Consider the following 19870-nt stretch of genomic DNA (forward strand, 5'->3'; position numbering starts at 1 on the left):
GACATACAAACACCGGATTTGGCTGAAATTTGACTCAGACGTCTACTTCCCAGGCCTACACCCATTTATTAAAAGAAATTGAAATTTCGAACTATAGCGCCCCCTACAAATGTACATTTACAAAAATGACATCAGTTCGGACATATGAACACCGATTTGGCTCAAATTTGACTCAGACATGTGTCTCCCAGGCCTACACCTATTTTTCAAAAGAAACTGAAATTTTGCACTACAGCGCCCCCTACAAATTTTTTTAAATATTTTTTTTATCAAAATTGCTTCAGTTCGAACATATGAACACCGATTTTGCTCAAATTTGACTCAGACGTCTATCTCTCAGGCCTACACCCATTTATCAGAAAAATTTGAAATTCGGTGCCATAGCGCCCCCTACAATTTTACCTTTACGAAAATTACTTCACGTTAGACATATGAACACCAATTTGCCTCAAATTTGAATCAGTTGTCAATCTCCCAGGCCTACAGCCATTTATCATAAGAAATTGCCACTTCGCCCAGTAGCGCCCCCTACAAATTTACCTTAACGAAAATTGCATCAATTCGGACATACGAACACCGATTTGGCTCAAATTTGACTCAGTGGTACATCTCACAGGCCTACACCCATTCAATGGAAGAAATTTAATTTTAGCTGCATAGCGCCCCCTACATATTTACTTATACAAAACTTTCTTTAGTTCGAACATACAAACAAATATTTGCCTCAAATTTGAATCAGTTGTCAATCTCCCAGGCCTACACCCATTCATCAGAAGACATTGAAATTTGGTGCTAGAGTGCCACCTGCTGAACGATGGACATACTTCTACTAGACGTGCCCGTGGCAAGGGCCTTTAGATGCCGCTTGCGGCTTTAATTTTGTCATTGCTGTTGTTAAAATACAGTGCACCTCATAGTGGGAGCATTAAAGTCACTAGACTCCAGTTTTTCTATCACTACTGGAGTCAAACACAAATGCATGTATACAAGACCTTATGACAGAAAACTGACTCAACAGTACGTTTTGATGATGATTTAGAGCTGCAGAGAGAATTCCCTTGGCGTGGATTTCCCTCCACTCTGGTGCTCTAAGGAAACACATTTACTTTGAGGGCAGTCGTTGCTTTCCAGGGAGGCTTGACCCAGGATGCTCTTGGACATTATGTATCTGTGAGATGGATGAAGACCTAGGAAGTGGAGTGAAAACAGCATCAGAAAAAAGCATCAAAAAACACCAAAATATGCCTACATGCTGTGTTATACACAAAACAGTGATCACTTCATTGCTTCATTTAATTCATTTGCAGTATTATTTTATCATTTCTTACTTTTTAGTACAATTCATGCTTGTAAATATCCTCACAAAATCCTTACTTCAGTTCATAGTTCATGTTCATAATTTTTGTATTCCTGTTTAAAACACAGCTATTTTTATGTTTTATTTTGCACATAAAGTCAGTGCTACAAACCTTAGTCATTTTTATTAATGCAGTCATCAACTTCAAATGCATATCTGTATCCCTGGTCCTCAAGATCTACTATCTTGCATGTTTTAGATGTATCCCTCTTCCAACACACCTGATTCAAATGATGAGCATATCATCACATGCTGCAGAAGCCTGATAATGACTGTCAGGTGTGCTGGAAGATGGTGGCATCTAAAACATGTAGGATAGTGGCTCTTGAGGACCAGGGTTGAGGACCAGCGATCTATGTACATACATATATCTATACACATGTAGATTTATTATATCAATTTATTATTATCAATCTACAGTTTTATTGTTTGTAAGCAGTGCTGGGCAGTAGTGCACTGCTAATAATATTACTGTAATTAAATTACTTTTTTCCAGTACTAAAGGAGGTTTGGTGCTCACTCCTTGAAGAAACACACTTTCTGCTCAGAGGTTTAAGAAGCTTCTGCTAATGAGATACAATCACTATTTCACTAGTAAACATTAAGGCCCTGCTAAATGTTTCACTGCAAAGATAAACAAAATGTTAAACACTCTTCTTATATCACATTCTACATTTTATTCAATGAGCTGATCTTTGCTGTTTTTATGAGGGACAACACAGGACGTATTACTTAAAAAGTCAGAAGAGAGTTCCTTCATTTGGATTTATTGTTTACACAGTACATTACATACTGTGTCCCATCAGGTGATGAAACACTGCAGTGTTTACAACTCTAGGTTTTCTTCTGCAGAGTTAAGGTAATGTAATGTTCAAATAAAATAAAATAAAGTGTGTTTAGTTCCCCAAGGAATAATCTGTTCAAGATCAGTTTTTAGGGAAGGAAAATAATTATTAACTTAAAAGTAATGAAACTAATTCATTTCGCTACAAAGTCATAAGTAACGTAAATACATTTTAAATGAGTAATAAATTAAACATAAGTTATTACACTTTGTTAGTAACTTCACTTTTTGAAGGTACATCCTAAAATACTCATCTTTGGTTTGATATTCTGTCCACTCTAGCTACCTGAAAAAGCAATGCCTTAAAAACCAATTAACACTAATCACTCAAATAATTACTGTTTAGCACAATAACCTAAAACAGCTGTTAGCAAAAATATCGTGTGCAGCCTAGCAGTTTGTCAAAGCACAGCAACACAAATGTATAAGGAAAACTGAACATTAAACAACAGTATTGGTATAGCTAACTGATCTGATGATGATCATATCCTTGCAGTTGTTTTCTACAGTCATAAAACAAGCAAAACACATAAAAATATTTACCTGGATTTCTTGTTTAGGGTGACAGCCCAAGAGCTTGACTGGTTGACTGGAGGCTGAGTGAAAAACGCACCCAAACAGACAGAACCAAGAGGAAAAAAGACAAGCGTGGACTACAACATAACCTCTAGAATCTGGTTTGTGCTTCACGTGTCTTTAATGCATTTTAATGAACGGGAAACACAGACCAAACCATTTTTGTAGTTAACTTGGAGGGGGACGGGGTTAATGCTAACAGCTCAAACGAAACTTTAAACGGCATTAACCAGCACAAACGAAGCACAAACAAACACAACCATTTCCGCTCAATTTAGAGGAAGTGGGGGGCTGTGTGATGTCATCGGCTACAAATAAATTTTCTAATATCTATAAAACCATATTAGCACTAACGACAATTTTAACTGCACAAACCAGCACTAACGAAGCACAAACAAACGCCACTATTTCGGTTAATTTTGGAGCAAGTGGGGGGCTGGGTGACCTCAGAATGACCTATAAAAGAATTGTTAATAACTCAATAACTATAATAGCACAAACGGAAATTTTAATGGCACAAACCAGCACTAACGAAGCACAAACGAATGAGAATATTTATCCAGAGATTTTCGTTGGATGGGGGGCCAACTTCACGCAGGATAGATAGATAGATATGTAGATAGGTATGTAGACAGACAGACAGGCAGGCAGGCAGGCAGGCAGGCAGGCAGGCAGGCAGGCAGGCAGGCAGGCAGGCAGGCAGGCAGGCAGACAGACAGACAGACAGACAGACAGACAGACAGACAGACAGACAGATAGATAGATAGATAGATAGATAGATAGATAGATAGATAGATAGATAGATAGATAGATACAACACAAGAAGACAAAAAAGAGACAGACCAAAACACAACACAACAGTGGGTTAGTAGCCAGGTTGACATTAAGGTTAGTATATATACTCTAAAAGACACTTGCTAAATAACTAAAGAACTACCTCTAAAAGAGCTTCCGGTACAATACTGTAAATAAAGACTTCTGGTTGTATTTTCACATTTCAGGGCAGTGATAGAAAGTGAAACAGTGATATAAAGTGTAGCAGTGATCTAAAGTGAATCAGTGATTTAAGTGTAACAGTAATTTAAGTGATCTACGGTGGCTTATGTTATAGTAAAATGAAAAATGGCTGACAATTGTCATGTCAGATGATTTATGGTGACCTGCTACTGGGGTAAAACAGTTTTGGACATGTTAATTCATCTGCTACAGCAGGGGTCTCAAACATGTGGTCCAGGGGCCAAACGCGGCCTGCCAAAGCTTCCAATCCGGCCCATGGGATGAATTTGCAAAGTGCAAAAATTCCATAGTCAAGGCTGTGGAACTCATTTTATTTCAGGTTCTACATACACACTGTAAAAAAGAAAAAAGTTGAGAAAACATAAAATATCAAGGCAATGTGATGCAAGAGATTTTTGAGTTTTCTTCACTACAATGTTCTCATTGTCCCAACTTTCTTTTCTAAGTTATGAAAGTTGATTCAACTATTAATCACTTGTTGTTACAACTTAAAACTGTGAGTTAAAACAGATATTTATTTTATATTATCAGTACAAAAAAAATTGACTTTGCTAGTTAAACAAACACACATTTCTGCTTTATGAAAACATCAAGTTTCAAGTTAAAACAACTCACAACATTACATTATCCATTCAAAAAACCTTGCTTTCTTTTGTCAAAGGAACATACCATTATTACAGATGAGAGGTAGGCAAATCCAGTCCTTGAGGGCTGGTATCCTGCATGTTTTAGAGGTTTCCATCTTCCAGGTGTGCTGAAAGAGGGAAACCTCTAAAACAGGAGTCACCAATCCTGGTCCTCGAGGGCTACTATCCTGCATGTTTTAGATGTATCCCTCTTCCAGCACACCTGATTCAAATGATAAGCCTATCATCAAGCTCTGCAGAAGCCTGATAATGACCATCAGGTGTGCTGGAAGAGAGAAACATCTAAAACATGCAGGATAGTAGCCCTCAAGGACCAGGGTTGGTGACCCCTGCTCTAGAACATGCAGGATACCAGCCCTCAAGGACTGGATTTGAATAGCCCTGCTGTAAAAGAAGCCAAAGCTTTGGGAGGAGTTGGGATTTCCACACTAGTCTGAGCAAAGCCACCCTGACTCAGGGTGTTTTAAGATGGTCGCTCCAGGAACAGGTGTTCTGGGTGTTGGGACCTTTTACCCTATTGGTGAAAGAGGCTTTGGCACACCTGTGTGGCCTGATTGCTGTATGACGGTTTAAGTAGGTACCATGACAGAGGGGAATGGGTAAGACTGATATTTTTGTGGTTCAAACTTTTAGATGTTCATCTTCTTTTGTCATTTTAATTTTGTTAAACCTCTTACAAGTAGGGATGTAACGATTACCGGTATAACAATAAACCGCAGTAAAATTGCAGACGGTTAGTATTACTATTTAGATTCTAATTATCATGATAACCATGTTTGATTACTGCACTTTTAAGGGAAAAAACGCCTATGTAAAGATCTGCTTTTATGTCAAATATTTGAGTATAGTTTTAATTTATTACAATTTTAATTTTATATACCTAATATTTGGAACCAATATTCACTTTTAAAGTCTTTGAAAAGGTTCATTAACCATCTTTGTATTATGAATGCAGTAAAGTATATACATTTTTCAAATCAGATTTTTTTTTTTTTTTTTTTTTTGTGTGTTTTTTGTGCCCTGCGATGAACTGGCAACTTGTCCAGGGTGTACCCCGCCTTCACCCCTATGTAGCTGGGATAGACTCCAAGCGACCCCCGTGACCCTAGTGAGAATAAAGCGGGTTCAGAAAATGAATGAATGAAAGTTTTTTGTCCTTTTGTGTTGATATAGTAGGTTAAAGTGAAAAAAAATAGTAGACAGATGATAGAGATGAAGTTGTGCTGAAAAAAAAGATACCAAACATGGGTAGAGTAAACATTTGTTTATGTAGTATATAAAGGCAAAATCAAAAGAACTGAAAAACAGACAAAATAGGCTCAGACCACTAAAGGGTTAATATATGAATGCTTCTGCCAACAGAAGGTACATTGTGCCTATTGTTTTATTTATTTATTTATTTATTTTTAAATACAACTTGGTTACATTATTTCAGTGTGTTCAAGTACTTTTTGAACATTTTGAGCACAATTTCAACAATACCGTGATAATAATGATAACCGTGATAATTTTGGTCACAATAACCGTGATATGAAATTTTCATATCGTTACATCCCTACTTACAACTGATGCCTCTCCTCTTCATTTACACTACATTGTTGATGTCAGCATTTGTAAATATTTCCAGAGAACACTCCTCCTCTGTTTTAGTTAGAAAAATTAATTCATATATCATAATCCTGCCTTATATTTTCCTCCCTTTGAGTACTAACAATCAGTGTCCTGAGTCAGACACTTTTCAGAAAACATTCCACTAAAATTTTATTTGAACTATCTATCCATCCACCTATTTTCTGAACCGTTTAGTCCTCATGAGGGTTGCTGGAGCCTATCCAGATGGGGTATATTCTGGATATTTTCGATATCAACCACATAAATATCTTTGATCATGTATCCAATTAATTTAGTTTAATTTAGTACAGCTTTTTACTTAATATTTGTCTTTTCGATTGTTGAGATAACAGTACTAAGGTGAAATATCTTGGAATGTAGTTTTAACTGAATATCACTGACCATGTACCTTCACTACATTAATTTCAGTATCCTACTATATAATACACGTTCTGTGTCCCATCGATGTTGCAGCACAGGAGGCCGTTTGTACGGATTTTCTTCAGCCTTCACAGGCCCAATCGCCACCAAATTCGCCAAATGAATAGAAACATTACCTGACTATCTATTAGGCACAATTTTTTTGTCGGTATTCAAATGTTGTGAGGTATACTGGGTGATTTTAGCCTCTCTCTACTTTGAATTCTTCATCCCTGCCGCCATACTCCATTTTCGGAAGTGGTTATGCTGCCATTCATGAAATTTCTACCGCTAGCAGACGATGCTACAATGTGAAGGCTCCAGTTCACTACTGCTGTATGAATTTAATCATGCTTGACAGGCCAAACAAATACATGCTCTTCCCTTCAAGCCTCACATGTTGGCTCAAATTATTACCTGCATAACGCATGATTAAATGGTAGTTTACAAATGGATAGTGGTGGCAGACAAGTTCTACTTATCATGCTATCGTACAGTGGCACCATGGATACAATGCCGCTAGTATAAGAAAAACATACAAACTCTGTTGTATGTGTGGTATGGCTAACAGCCAAATACTCATTCAAACTAAGTTATTAATGTTGTTTCCTTCTTTAGCAAGAATTCTAATAAATCTTTACTTTGTCCACTGATAAAAATGACTGTAATGTTTCAACTTGATCAGTTGGTATAAGTCCATAAACTTTGTTACCTTTCTGTTTATTGATATTTCCTTTTATCAGGGCTGGGGTTTATTTATGCCACTATTTGCGTTATTCATCACCTGCCTGGAGTTTAGCATTAACCCAAAGTGTAATAGTGTATGTTTTGCTTGTTAAGTATAAGGAGACATCAAGGCTTTTATATGCCTTCAGGCTTTGCATCGAGTATCTCCCCTGAGCTGAAATCAAGTACATATAGATTTATGTATCATTGCTAACAGATCATTGATAACTGTGAGTGTTTTTAAGAGGCTAATCATTTATACACATTTATACACATATGTTTTCCCACTTTTGTGTCGTTGCATGTCTCTGCCACAGTCCTGACTGAAGGGGTAAGATGTCAGTTCATAGTCCAAGTACAGGCAGAGTTTGTTGTCAGCCTATAGCAGACACTGAAGGAACTGCACATGAAGTATCAACTCAAGATTATACACGTGATTTGGAGTCAAACTTTGAGGCCATTTTGTAATATCTTGACAAATATAATAAAAAAAAAAATAATAAAAATCAATACTCATGAGAAAAGTTGTAAAAGTCACTGTCCCATTATGTTGGTTATGGAAAAAAAAAGAACAACTATGACAGTGAGGATAGTTATACAAAAACCATCCTGAAATGTATTTTATCACATGTATCACTTTGTTCACCATCCCTGTCATTATAGACTATCTTATTATGCCTAATAAGTAAAAAGCATACTTAAAATTCAGTGGTAAAATTCAGTTCTCATTTTCCTGTGCATTGATATCAGGATACAGCAGCAAGTGACTCATTACTAATGGAAAGCACCAGAGAAAGATGGATGAAGGGGAGGGGAAGGGAAAGGACATTGGAGGTAGGGGGAGAACAGAAAGAGGGTGAGGAGAGAGGAATGGATGGATGGATGGAGGCAGGAGGAGATGTGTCTCATTACTAATGGAAGCAATCTGAGCTCACTTCTCTGTAGAGCAAATATTTGGCAATTAGTTAAATTTCACTATTTTTCTTCCACCCCCTTAGACCACGATTCCATTTCCGCACCCCCCCAAACCCCCACCCCACCCCCCATGGCTGTTCCACTTCTCTCCGCTGTGCAGTGTCTCTGTGTGTTAGTGGACTCCATGTAGCTGCTCACAGTAGAACTGCAGAGACGTCTACTGGTGGAAAATGGTAGTGTCATGCATTGAGGTGGGAGAGGATTTCAATAAAAAATCTGTAAAATTAACAAAATTAAAGTAGTTTTTAAGATAGTATATAGTAATATCAGTGGAAATGTAGAAAGCAACAACCTAATGAAGGAGATCAGATGGAGTTTAGGGGTGTTAAAACCCATTTAAGGGTGTATTTAGGGGATGTATAAAAGTTGCTTGTGTTTAAGAACTAAAAGGCTTTTAGTGGTTGCAGCTATTTAAGGTTACATAATCAGATACATGTTTAATGTCCAAGTCTGTACACATTGGGTCAAACACTTTGTTAGATACAAAAATACAGACGGATATTTGCAGATAGTGTTGTTAAGTATCTAGTGGTAGTTTAATCTCTCTAACATCTACTTAAAATACCCTTTCATAAGACAAAATAATCTACACTTCATAAAAGACAGAGAATCATCAAGTTTTTCCACCAAAGAACTTGATGCTTTATTAAAAAATAATTAGTCATGTCTTCCCTTCTACTCTCAACAAAGATTATATGAGTATAAGTTTTTGTTAATAATCCTTTAGTTTATTGGGCATCAGAAGTTTCCTGTCTCCCTATAAGTTCACTTTCAGTCTGGGTTTGGCAGATGAATCACACATCACACTTGTCAAAGCTGCTTATTAACAAATAAATGTGACCAAGCCTTCAATGTGTCAAACTCTGCAGAGACATTCATCTGTACAGGAAACATCAAAATTCACATAAAACAATATGTGACTTTGAAGATTCACTCCAGATATCAGATATCCCAAAATAATACTCTGCTTTGATTATGATCTATGTTTTCTATCAAAAAGGCTAATAGCACCTCCTCCAACTGTTAATGATCTATGAAGGGAAATTATTTTTCACATTGAACTCTTGCTAAGTATTAGGAGAAGTGAGCAGCAACTGTGCAGAAAACCAGCTCCAAATCTAAAAGAATGGCTTTGTAAAGAGCACTGTAAATGATCCAGCATTAGATTAATGCTGGTAAACCAGTCAATTCTACATGTGTCACCAGTAATTTATTACAGTTTCTGGGATTAAAATTTTTGGTTTTACCAATAAAAATAAAATGAAATGCATAAAAATGCATTGAAACAGAATATCCAACACTATTTGTCAAATGAACATACTTTGTTGTTCTTTCACACTGTGTGGGTTTTTCTAGGTGCCTCAGTTTCTCTTGCCATTAAAAACAGTTAGCCTACATGTATGTGCTACATGTATAGGCTACATGTGCCCTTGACCACAGTGCTGATGCAAATCTGGAGTTGGTCCACAACCATCTTCACTGGTCACTCACTGCTCCAAACATGTGCTAATGCTGTTCACTAATGCTAATGGTAGATACTGTGTGTGCATTAGGAATAATATGTTGAGACCGAATCTTGCTACTGGATAATAAAGTCAGTTAACCTTTAACCTTTCAGATCAGATGATCTAATAATCTAACAGCACCTGACTTGTGACATTATTAATCAGCTAGTATTGTTTTCCAAGTTAATTACAGAATCTTTTGAATTTTATATTTCATCTCCAGTAAAATGGAAGATAGCATTATTTTACTGGTGTCAGGAAATGGACGGGATGCATTTCCAAACATCTGTATGTCAAAACTGGCTTCTACTTCCCATCTGTTTGTAGCCATCCCTGTTCCCCTCAAAAAAATGTGTTTATACGATGCTTTACATTTCCTTATCACGTTTCTTAATAGTTGCCTACTGACTGGTTTCCAAATATCCTACTGTAAATTCACTCTTTAGATGTGGATTTCAGGTGAGCAGAGTAACTGGCCCCCTCAGCAGCAGAACATGAAAACATTGCACACATCATTCTGTCTCAAACATCAGCAGTGATGGAACGTTGGGGGAGAAAAATTGTTTTTCAGTAGTGTAGTTAGTACAATTTGTAAAACTGTGCAATTAAAATTCAGCTAAGATAAGCCTTAAGGTTCACTCAGTGTCTGACTGACACCCTCAATTAAACTAAGTTCTATTAAATGTCAGATGAACTGTTAATACATGTAACAGTGTGACAGTCAGGCACTATGTGTGCACACTGATGCCTGAGATTACACATTAGTTTTCATAAAACTGACAACAGGACAAAGAAATGTGTCTAGCCTACTTATTAGAAAAAAAAAATTTTGAGTTTAGTGTCATTTATTTCTTTAACTCTCTGTTGACTATAGTTCATATGAATCTGAAGCTGGAGCTCTTTGACAGTGTTGGAGTTTAGTTATTTATCAAAAATCACAAGTTCTCTTTATGGACAATTTCATGCTGTAGTAGGTCATCCCAACAGGTGGTGCTGTGCTCCTAGAGGGCCAACAGAATCTTGATGACGCACTCAAACTGTTAGAGCCAAATAGTGATGCAACTCCAGAAATGAGGAACTGAAATGTACTGAATAATACGAGAAAGGATGCTGATGGATTTTACTGTTAACCATCACACTGAAGCAAAAGTTCTTAAATGTCACATGTATGTTTTGTCTCATTTTGGACATTACTTTGTAGTGAAAATGGTTTCTCCCTCACATTCTGCAGCACATTCAAGGAAACTCACTTCTTGGAGCCCATTAACTTGGTTAGGAAAGATTAGATGGATACAAAAGTAATTTCCATCAATTACGCTCATAGTAAGAGGCACAAAATTTTGCACAGCTGTTTTGTGTTTTACGATAAATTTGTCAATCCACAGATCGTGCAAATGTATAACTGGTCACCAAAATGAACCAGAGAGACACTTTAAGATATCCACAGTCAAATGGAATATGGTTTGTTATGCCAACTGCTATTATAGGCTAGAAAAAGGAAATATATCAGGGATCCCAAAGTCACTCCATGCCTCTGATTGTTAAAAGACACAGTTATTTAAGTGCCAATGAAAATTCTTAAATATAATTAAAACTGAACATACAGCTGCTACTCTTATAATATAAGTTGATATTATATTATGTTGGCAGTGATTGAATGTAGTAGCTCTGGTAAAATGACAGGAGGTGGTATATGTATGGGGAGGTAGAATAGTAACAGTAATAGATCATATTTCCCATGGTGCTGTTCACCAGTCATGTTTCATTAATCTCCCATGAACTCATATTGCCTATGCTAGCACTATTATTTTTACACACAGACATTTTGTTTTTCTATGTACAATATTTAGGGAACATTACATTTTTCATTTATTGCAAACTTAACCGCAGCATGTCTAAACTGAACTCTAACCACAACTCAACAGCAGAGCTTCACCCTCATGGGAATTTCCTCTCCATTAGAGATCTGAAACTCCACAAGTGTCTAAACACATTTTACCCCAAAATGTAAAATAAATAAATACATTTTTAAAAAGGCTTTTTTGGAATAACACACCAAATATTTAACGCAAATATTTGTCTAGTTTTTTTTTGTGGTGCTTTGCTGTGTATTCCCTCAAATTGTTAAAACATGGCTTTTGTTAGCAAATGGTGGTGTGGAAAACAGCAACCGAATGCTCTGCTTATAATCACAGCCATTCATAACCATGGCCTGTTTATAGAGAAGGACAGTGTGATGCTATGCAAAAATGATGCTAAGACCCTACGGTCATGAGAGCGAACGTGTTGCCTGTGTGATATTATTGGCAAAAAGTGCATTGACCCGTGTGTGTGTGTGTGGGGGGGTCATATTGACACTGAATTAATACCGCATTAGTAAATGCGTCATTCTTGTTTTTAAATTCATTTCCCATCATGCAGTGTGATACTGTGCTTCCAGTCAACTAAGCAACATGATTTTAAGGCTATTGTATTCCAAAATGACAAATATCTCCCAAAATATTGGTCCTAACAACTTACCAAATATTTAATGTGGAGAAGGGACTATTCCACAACTGTAGGTACCAAATGGGCCAGTTAAAAACGTCTACATTTCTCAGAACTGTGCAGATATAGTACACACACACACACACACACACACACACAGTACACACACACACACACACACACACACACACACACACACACGCTCTGAGACCTTCCAGTATTATGATATTGAGACGGTGAGATGTTATGTGCTTCCGTCGACTGCACGCCTGGGTACTTTGCAGCTGTGTGCCTGTTGGGTTCTAGATCACAACTGGTCATGACAACTGTCAATCATTTGTTCTAAAGCATCAACTAACAGGATTTATTATTTCTACCACTGACAGCCACCAGGGGGAGATCCAGATGTTTTAGCAATGTTTAACATGGACAGCGAGTTATAACATCTGTCTTTCTATACAGTCTATGAGTGTAACATTGCTTATAGCAACTATTTTACTTGCTCTAAAACTTCAGCTGTTTGGTATTTATTTTTATTTTTATTTTATTGCAGCTGTTCAATGTGCTTCAAAATCTTTTGATATTATGTGTAAGGATGGCTACGGACTGGATAAGCTTACTCTTACCGCTGAGCACAAGTGGTAGACTAGTGAAAAACACTGGTTATGCATTTGTAATGTGAGGTACATTTCTGAAAAGGCTGTGAACTCTTCCTGTGAACATTGTCTGTTCAGTTTGCAGCCTTTCAAGTTCTTCAAACTTACTGCATATTCACTCCAAACCCCTGTTTGGAAATGCATGCAATTGGCATTTTCTTCATTTCTGTTTTTGTGACATTAGAAGTTTGTTTTTGACCTTAATTCATTCCCTTTCCTTCCCTTCCTTAACCCTTCAAAAATGGTCTGGCCTCAGTTGTTTCCCCAAATGACAGGACAGTCTCCATGGGTTTGCATGAAATCTGTTTATTGATAATCAAGATAAACTCATTTGTCTTGATTGTCATGCATTTGTTCCTGTGTGAGTAACTTACTGACCTGAGATCAACTGTCTCACTTCAATTATATACACAACATGTATTTATACATTTAAAACTGTTACAGTAGAACATACAGTAATTCTTTGGATCAGCAGCAGAAAAGACATCTAATTGCGTCATATGTACCCATGGACAGATTAAATATTTAATTTTGATTCAGGTAGTTTATTTTCAAAGTGACTATTGCCACAGTACTGTGGGACTACTTTCTCATTTGTCTATTACCACAGCCAGCATGTCCATGTGGGCCCCAGAAGGGTTACAATTGGGCTGCATATAAGGGTCCCATGTGGGTTCGTCCACAGTTGCCATGGTGGCCCCACATGTGTTTGCCCATATCAGAATCAGAATCAAAATCAAAATCAGAATCAGAATCTCTTTATTGTCATTGTACCAACTACAATTAAATTGAGGTAGAGCTTTCAGGTTCAGTGCAAGAATTTACAGACAGACAACAAATATCAGTAAAACAACACCACATATCAGTAAAAGGCACAGTTATTTACATTACATTACATTACATTACAATTTACATTATTTACTATGTGGTTACAGGAAAAGGCTAGGGTACCAGTTTCCGGCAGCTGGCTTGTGTGCCTACTCACACTTTCAGTTTCAACATGTAAGCAAACAACACAAACCTGGTGCCTGTTTTGCCTCATATGAGGAATTTGCCAGGGTTTTTGATGAATATAAATCAGCCACTGGGACAAACGTTCAGAGTGCAGAATTCAAATCATTTGACTGGCTCTTTGGGAATAGACAAACCAGTATTTTGTGCCACAGTGCTGTGGCAGTAGCCATTATATTAGGTACCTTAATTATTTTATTTGTTGTTTTGTTATTCTGTTGAATTTCCTTCTGTTGTCTTTATTACAATGTTTATTCTTTCTTGTTGTAATACCTTCAATCTTCTTTTATTGTTTTATTGTTTAATCAATTCACTCCCATTATCAGCATTGTCTCCTGTTGTTTTCTCAGTTTTATTACAATCAAGGCCTTTACCTCTATACTTTGTGAGATAACCTTGTTAGAGCTTGTTAGATCTTTGAGTTTATTTTAACTGCAGCCAGCATGGGTTTGTCACTGCCTGTTGAAAAAAAAATAGCATGTTCCTTTTGTCACTGTAGCAGAGCCAACTCATCCTCCATTAGTTACAGCTCTAACAGGAAACCATACAAAAACACCATACAGTAGTTTTTGCATTAACTGCTGAATGACAGCTTAATGCATAATTTCCTTGGTGGAAGTAATAAAAGCAAAGCACTTGCCCTCATTTAAAGGTGCAGTGTGTAAGATGTAGGGGACATAATTATGTTTCCATTAGTGTGTGATTACAGTCCTTAAGACTTGTGCTGGAGGCATCCTAAAAGTGTCCTTCTTTGGTACATGTTGCACAGATGAGTTGTGTTCTAATTCCCTTCTACTTATTAACAACTGAGGTGTTACAGAGCTAAAACTCATTTGGAAAATCTTAACTATGTCTAACCCCAAATCTGCATGTAGAATGAGACATAGCAGCTCCTTAATGCGCATGAGGTCTAGAGAATGAGCTTGTTTTATGATTTTATAGAAGTGAAACAATGTGGTGAGTGGCTGGTTTTAACCAGTCTTGTTTGTCTGTGCAGCTTTTTGAGTTTCAGTCTTAGTCACAGATTACAGTTTGTCATTTGAATGTAGTCTCATGTTTGTTCTTTTATTATTCCCTTCGGTCCAACAGAAAAATATTCATACAGTTTTCAGAAAAAAAATTCACAATTATTTAGTTTTGACCTCAACCAACATCAACATCAGAATCCCAGACATAGAAGTGATATATTTCTTTCTAACCCCGTGGTCACTGTTTCTTTCTGGATGTAGACATGTACCGTCTGGAGTTGGCTGGTGGTCTTGGGGTCATACTCTTGCTGCTGGGAGTCCTGACAGCACTTTATAAGTGTTACAACCTGGAAATCATGCTCTGCTACAGGAGACACTTTGGGAGTGATGAAACTGAAGATGGTAAGCCTTTTCAAGTGTGGGGCTAGTTTTATTTCCTTCATCCCGCCATTCCATAATAAAACACACTCATACACAGATGAATCTTCATAATGTAATTACAATGGCTATGCACTTCTAAAGCTGTGTGAAAGTACAGGTCACTCAGGTAACTACGTCCATATATATATATATATATATATATATATAAATCTCCTTTTTTTAACCACATAAAAGCCTCATTGAGACTACATATCTCTTTTCCAAGAGTGACCTGGGCGGGGAAAAAAACAGCATAACACTCACTATGAATGGTGTGGTTGGTTTTATGGGAAACATGTTGCTGCAGCCATTAGAATCACAAAAGATACTCAGTAATTATACTCAGTCATGTCTGCAATGAGTAGAACAACAGCCATTAATAAAACCAGTAGCATAATGAATGAACATCTGGTTTGCTCACTTGATAGTTTCTAGTCATCTGTACTGAGACTTTGAACTGTTCAGCACATTTCTAAAACAAACTGACAAAGCGGAATATTACAAAGAAATCTGTGAAGTGTTGAGTAAGCACTGTTTCCTCTGTACAACCACTCTGAAGTCACATTCTGACTGCTAGCATTGTACAATCTGAGACCATACTGCAGATACAAAAGTAAATTGTAGATGCAACTTGTAGCAACAAAGGAACTATGAGTTTGTGTTAAACTGATAGCCAAAGGGCCCCACCTAAAAGGAACTTATGGTCGTGTTTTTGGCATCACTGAGCATCATGTTGAACTGTGTAATATTCTGTTTGTCTCCACAGATAACAAGGAGTACGATGCCTATCTGTCCTACACTAAAGTAGACCTGGATTCTTTGGGCAGGTTAGCTTCCTTTGTACACTTCTATGTAAACAATGTTCCATTATCATACTGACAAGTGACGAGGGATTTTTGAGATTAAGATTATTTTTGCTATTTCCTTTTTAGTGGCATTTCAACAGTTTGTTTCATATTTGGTTAGCACTTTATGGAAACATAGCTAGTGACTACTACTACTTTTTATATTCTTTGTATGTTTTGCTCATAATTTACTTTTACTTATGTAAGATTTAGAATACAGTATTTTCACAATGTAATATCAGTACTTATAGCTCCTCCAACAATTGGGTTCTACATGCTGTTTGCGAAACTGTTAATAATTTTATTTTACTGATGTTTTTTTATTTGACAGTAACTATAGAGCCTCATTTATTGCAGGTCGAGCAGCGATGAGGAGACGTTTGCTTTGGAGATTCTGCCTGATGTTTTGGAGAAACATTACGGATACAAGCTGTTTATACCAGACAGAGATCTAATACCCAGCAGCAGTACGTATCCGTCTGTCTACTGTATGTTACCTCCTCCCTCCCCCACGCCAGACACCATCACACACAAACCACATCCGCTCTCACTGTCTGAGGTCTGCTATAGCCCCAAGTACCCAGAATTCATCAGTCTGTCAGAGTAAATAAGGATGTATGTGGATCTTCATCATAACACACTTACAAGCACACATTTGACTTTGTGTTCACAGGTGCACCGTTACAGACAAACCACATGCAAACTACCCCACACCATGGCAATATCTCACATTCTTGCAAGACTAACACATATCATCTTTACCCTTTCTCATTCTTGCACGTCTAGGGATGAGTTTCACACCCAAACACACACATTCTATACAGGATGTGTACAATCATAGCACACTACACACAATACATACCATTCATCATCATTTCTGGGGTTATGTGTCACTCTGTGTCCAAGTGGAGGAGGAAATATGAGTCTTATTGCTCTATCTGTCAATGCTCTGACCTCTCCCTCTGTCTCAAACACACACACACACACACACACACACGTACTTGAACACACACTTGTTTGGGGGAAAAAACAAGTCTGACACTCACATTTAATGATTTACATTAAGGGGACCTGCATTCTGTCCTCATAAGGGACCTGGTCACCACAAGTAAGAATCTATACATATATATATCCCCATGAAATGAGACATCAAAGCACATCAAGATGCATCCTACCACGATTCCTAACAGGCAAACACCCAAAAGGAGGAATGACACAGCTCTTGCTTCTACATATCTATCTGCAATTATCTGTCTATTATTATCACAGCACAGACACTACATTAATCTATATATATTCCAGCCATTACCTATAGCTAGTCAGTGCATTAGCTATACTTTCTGACTGCTTCGTACCCTCAAACAATTTGATGAAAACTGCAGACTGTGTATGCTGTATGGCTTTGTCAGTGTCCTCCACATACACACAAACAGACATCCATCATTGTTAGGCTCATCTCTGGCCTTGCTGGCTGCAGAGGCAGTGAATGGGGGATTTAGATTGAAATGTAGTGGGCTTCATCTGTTTCTAACAGCTGTTTTTGTGTTTTTGTTTTTTTCCACAGAAACACACACAGGTTTAAAAAGTTCCAAACTACAAACATTTTTACACATTATGTACGTAAAGTTAACCCTATCATCTGAACATTTTGCAATTAACAAAACAAGCATATTCAACATGAAGGGGAGTAGGTTACGTAATATTTCCTCCTACAGTTACCAAAAATAAATTTCCTATCTTCTTATTGACCAACTCCAGTTCTAAGCTAATAGTAGCTACTTTGTTCACTGTTTCAACTGTAAAGGAGCAAATGACAGAGACTGAAAATTTTTCCCAAAAAAAAAAAAAAAAATTCCTGCACATAGTAGTCATTGTACTGTCATCTGTAGATGTCATAGATGTAGGCAATTGAGAGTGTCATAGGTAGGAGGCTAGAAGAGTGGAAGCTAAGAAATATAATTGAGGAATTTTGTCCACATACCTTAATTTTGCTATAGTTTTTCTTCTCCTGAACCAAACCACTAATCAGTATCATACAGAATTATGTCAGACTTGTTTATGTGAATTTGTCATGTTGTGTCAAAGCCTTTGTGTAACTTTTGTTTCTGCTGCTCATTACATGTGGTGGCACTTATCCTAGTTTCCATCTATATTATTTATGTTTATATTTATTCAATTGAAATTTTACTATCCTCATTGCTCCCAGCATGCACACATGTGCAGTTGTTCCAATGAGCCAACTTTGCTAGTTCCCCTGAATGTAAATTTTTCCTATATTTTAAGTTTTGTCAGCATTATTTCTGTGTATAAACTGAAACACCCAAATTGAAACACACTGTGTGAAGGCCTTAACATATGTTTCACATAATTTCATCCACTCATTCAGTGAGTGTCCATTTTCATTCACTGGGGTATTGCCATTCCCAAATGAGTCCCATAACATTTTCCTGTAATTCATCAGTCTTTATATAGCCCATAAGGGCTCCTTATATTAGACCAAAACCTAACCAGCAACCAGAAGGAGCTTTTTCTTTTCTTTATTTTTGTGACCTTACTACAACTGTATAACTTTAACACACACGGTGCACAGTGGTATAATGTACATGTTCAGTGCTTTAAAGATATAAAACATATGCCTAAGTCTGTGATGTTCTGCTTAGTTTAAGGGTCTTCCTAAACTATTCATTCATTTTCTGAACCCGCTTTATCCTCACTAGGGTCACGGGGATCCACATGGTCATGTCGCCAGTTCATCGCAGGGCTGACATATAGAGACAAACAATCACTCTCACATTTACACCTATGGCCAATTTAGATTAACTAATCAGTGCATGTCTTTGGATGGTGGGAGGAAGTCGGAGTACCTGGAGAGAACCCACGCAGACACGGGGAGAGCATGCAAACTCATGCTCATCTCACCCCCACTGACTGGTGTTGGAATTGAACCCAGAACCTTCTTGCTGTGATTCATGAGTGCTTTCCACTGCACCACCATGTCGCCCTTCCTAAACTAGTGCTAGAAAATAAACACACAAGCACACACAATTCTCTGTATAATTTATTACGTTAACTACTCAACATGAAAACGTATGCAAGCGTATGCATTGTTTGACATTTTCTACTAAAATACATAAATAATTTTACTTTAAAATTGTTTGTCTATTCAAACTTCTTATAGTCATAATTATGCTTCTTACCAACACACCTTGAAGACATGGAATAACAGAGTCACTGCATCCTGAAAACACAAAAAAGTCATATTTCCTTTGTTTCAGTGCCCCAAAAATAACTTTAAAAAAAGTCCACCGTGTGCAGCAACACACATATAAAAAGAGAGCTAAAGGTTACATGGTGTGCAAACGGACTCTATAAAAGAATTCAGAAAACACAAAGAGGTGCCTTTTCATTGCTTACCAAACCCAGTGACAGAGAAACACAGTGCTGCAACTGAAAATACACTATTCAATTATCCACTCCATTAGCTTCTTTGAATGAACAATAAAACAAGAAATAAACAGCAGCAAAAGAAAAAGTTGAGGACAGGGTCATTGAGTGTGTTATTTCTTTAATTGATTTACATAATCCCTAAAAATAGAGAGCAGAAGAGGAAGTGAAGAGCAAGAGGGAGGAGGGGAGAATAGATGTGAGGGAAAGAGAAAGAAAGGATAAAGCAAAAAAAGATTGAAAATCAAACTACAGGGGAGAAAGAAAGAGACTGAATTCTGGGATGTTCTGTACTATTTGTGCCCATCAAATTGAGCGTGAAATTGCAATGCGTTGTTGGAGACTTTCTGTCATTAATTTA

General features: G+C 37.2%; 1 protein-coding gene across 1 annotated transcript in view; it reads left to right on the forward strand.

The window, feature by feature from the left end:
* Window positions 1–19870, forward strand: part of il1rapl2 (interleukin 1 receptor accessory protein-like 2) — a 724024-nt gene that overhangs the window by 689387 nt on the left and 14767 nt on the right. Inside the window, exons 10-12 of the mRNA XM_030145596.1 lie at window positions 15062–15202; window positions 15987–16047; window positions 16423–16532. Coding sequence (XP_030001456.1) covers window positions 15062–15202; window positions 15987–16047; window positions 16423–16532 — 312 coding nt within the window. The remainder of the gene's footprint in view (window positions 1–15061; window positions 15203–15986; window positions 16048–16422; window positions 16533–19870) is intronic.

The sequence above is a fragment of the Sphaeramia orbicularis genome, chromosome 10, assembly GCF_902148855.1.
Source record: "Sphaeramia orbicularis chromosome 10, fSphaOr1.1, whole genome shotgun sequence".
Taxonomy (NCBI): Eukaryota; Metazoa; Chordata; class Actinopteri; order Kurtiformes; family Apogonidae; genus Sphaeramia; species Sphaeramia orbicularis.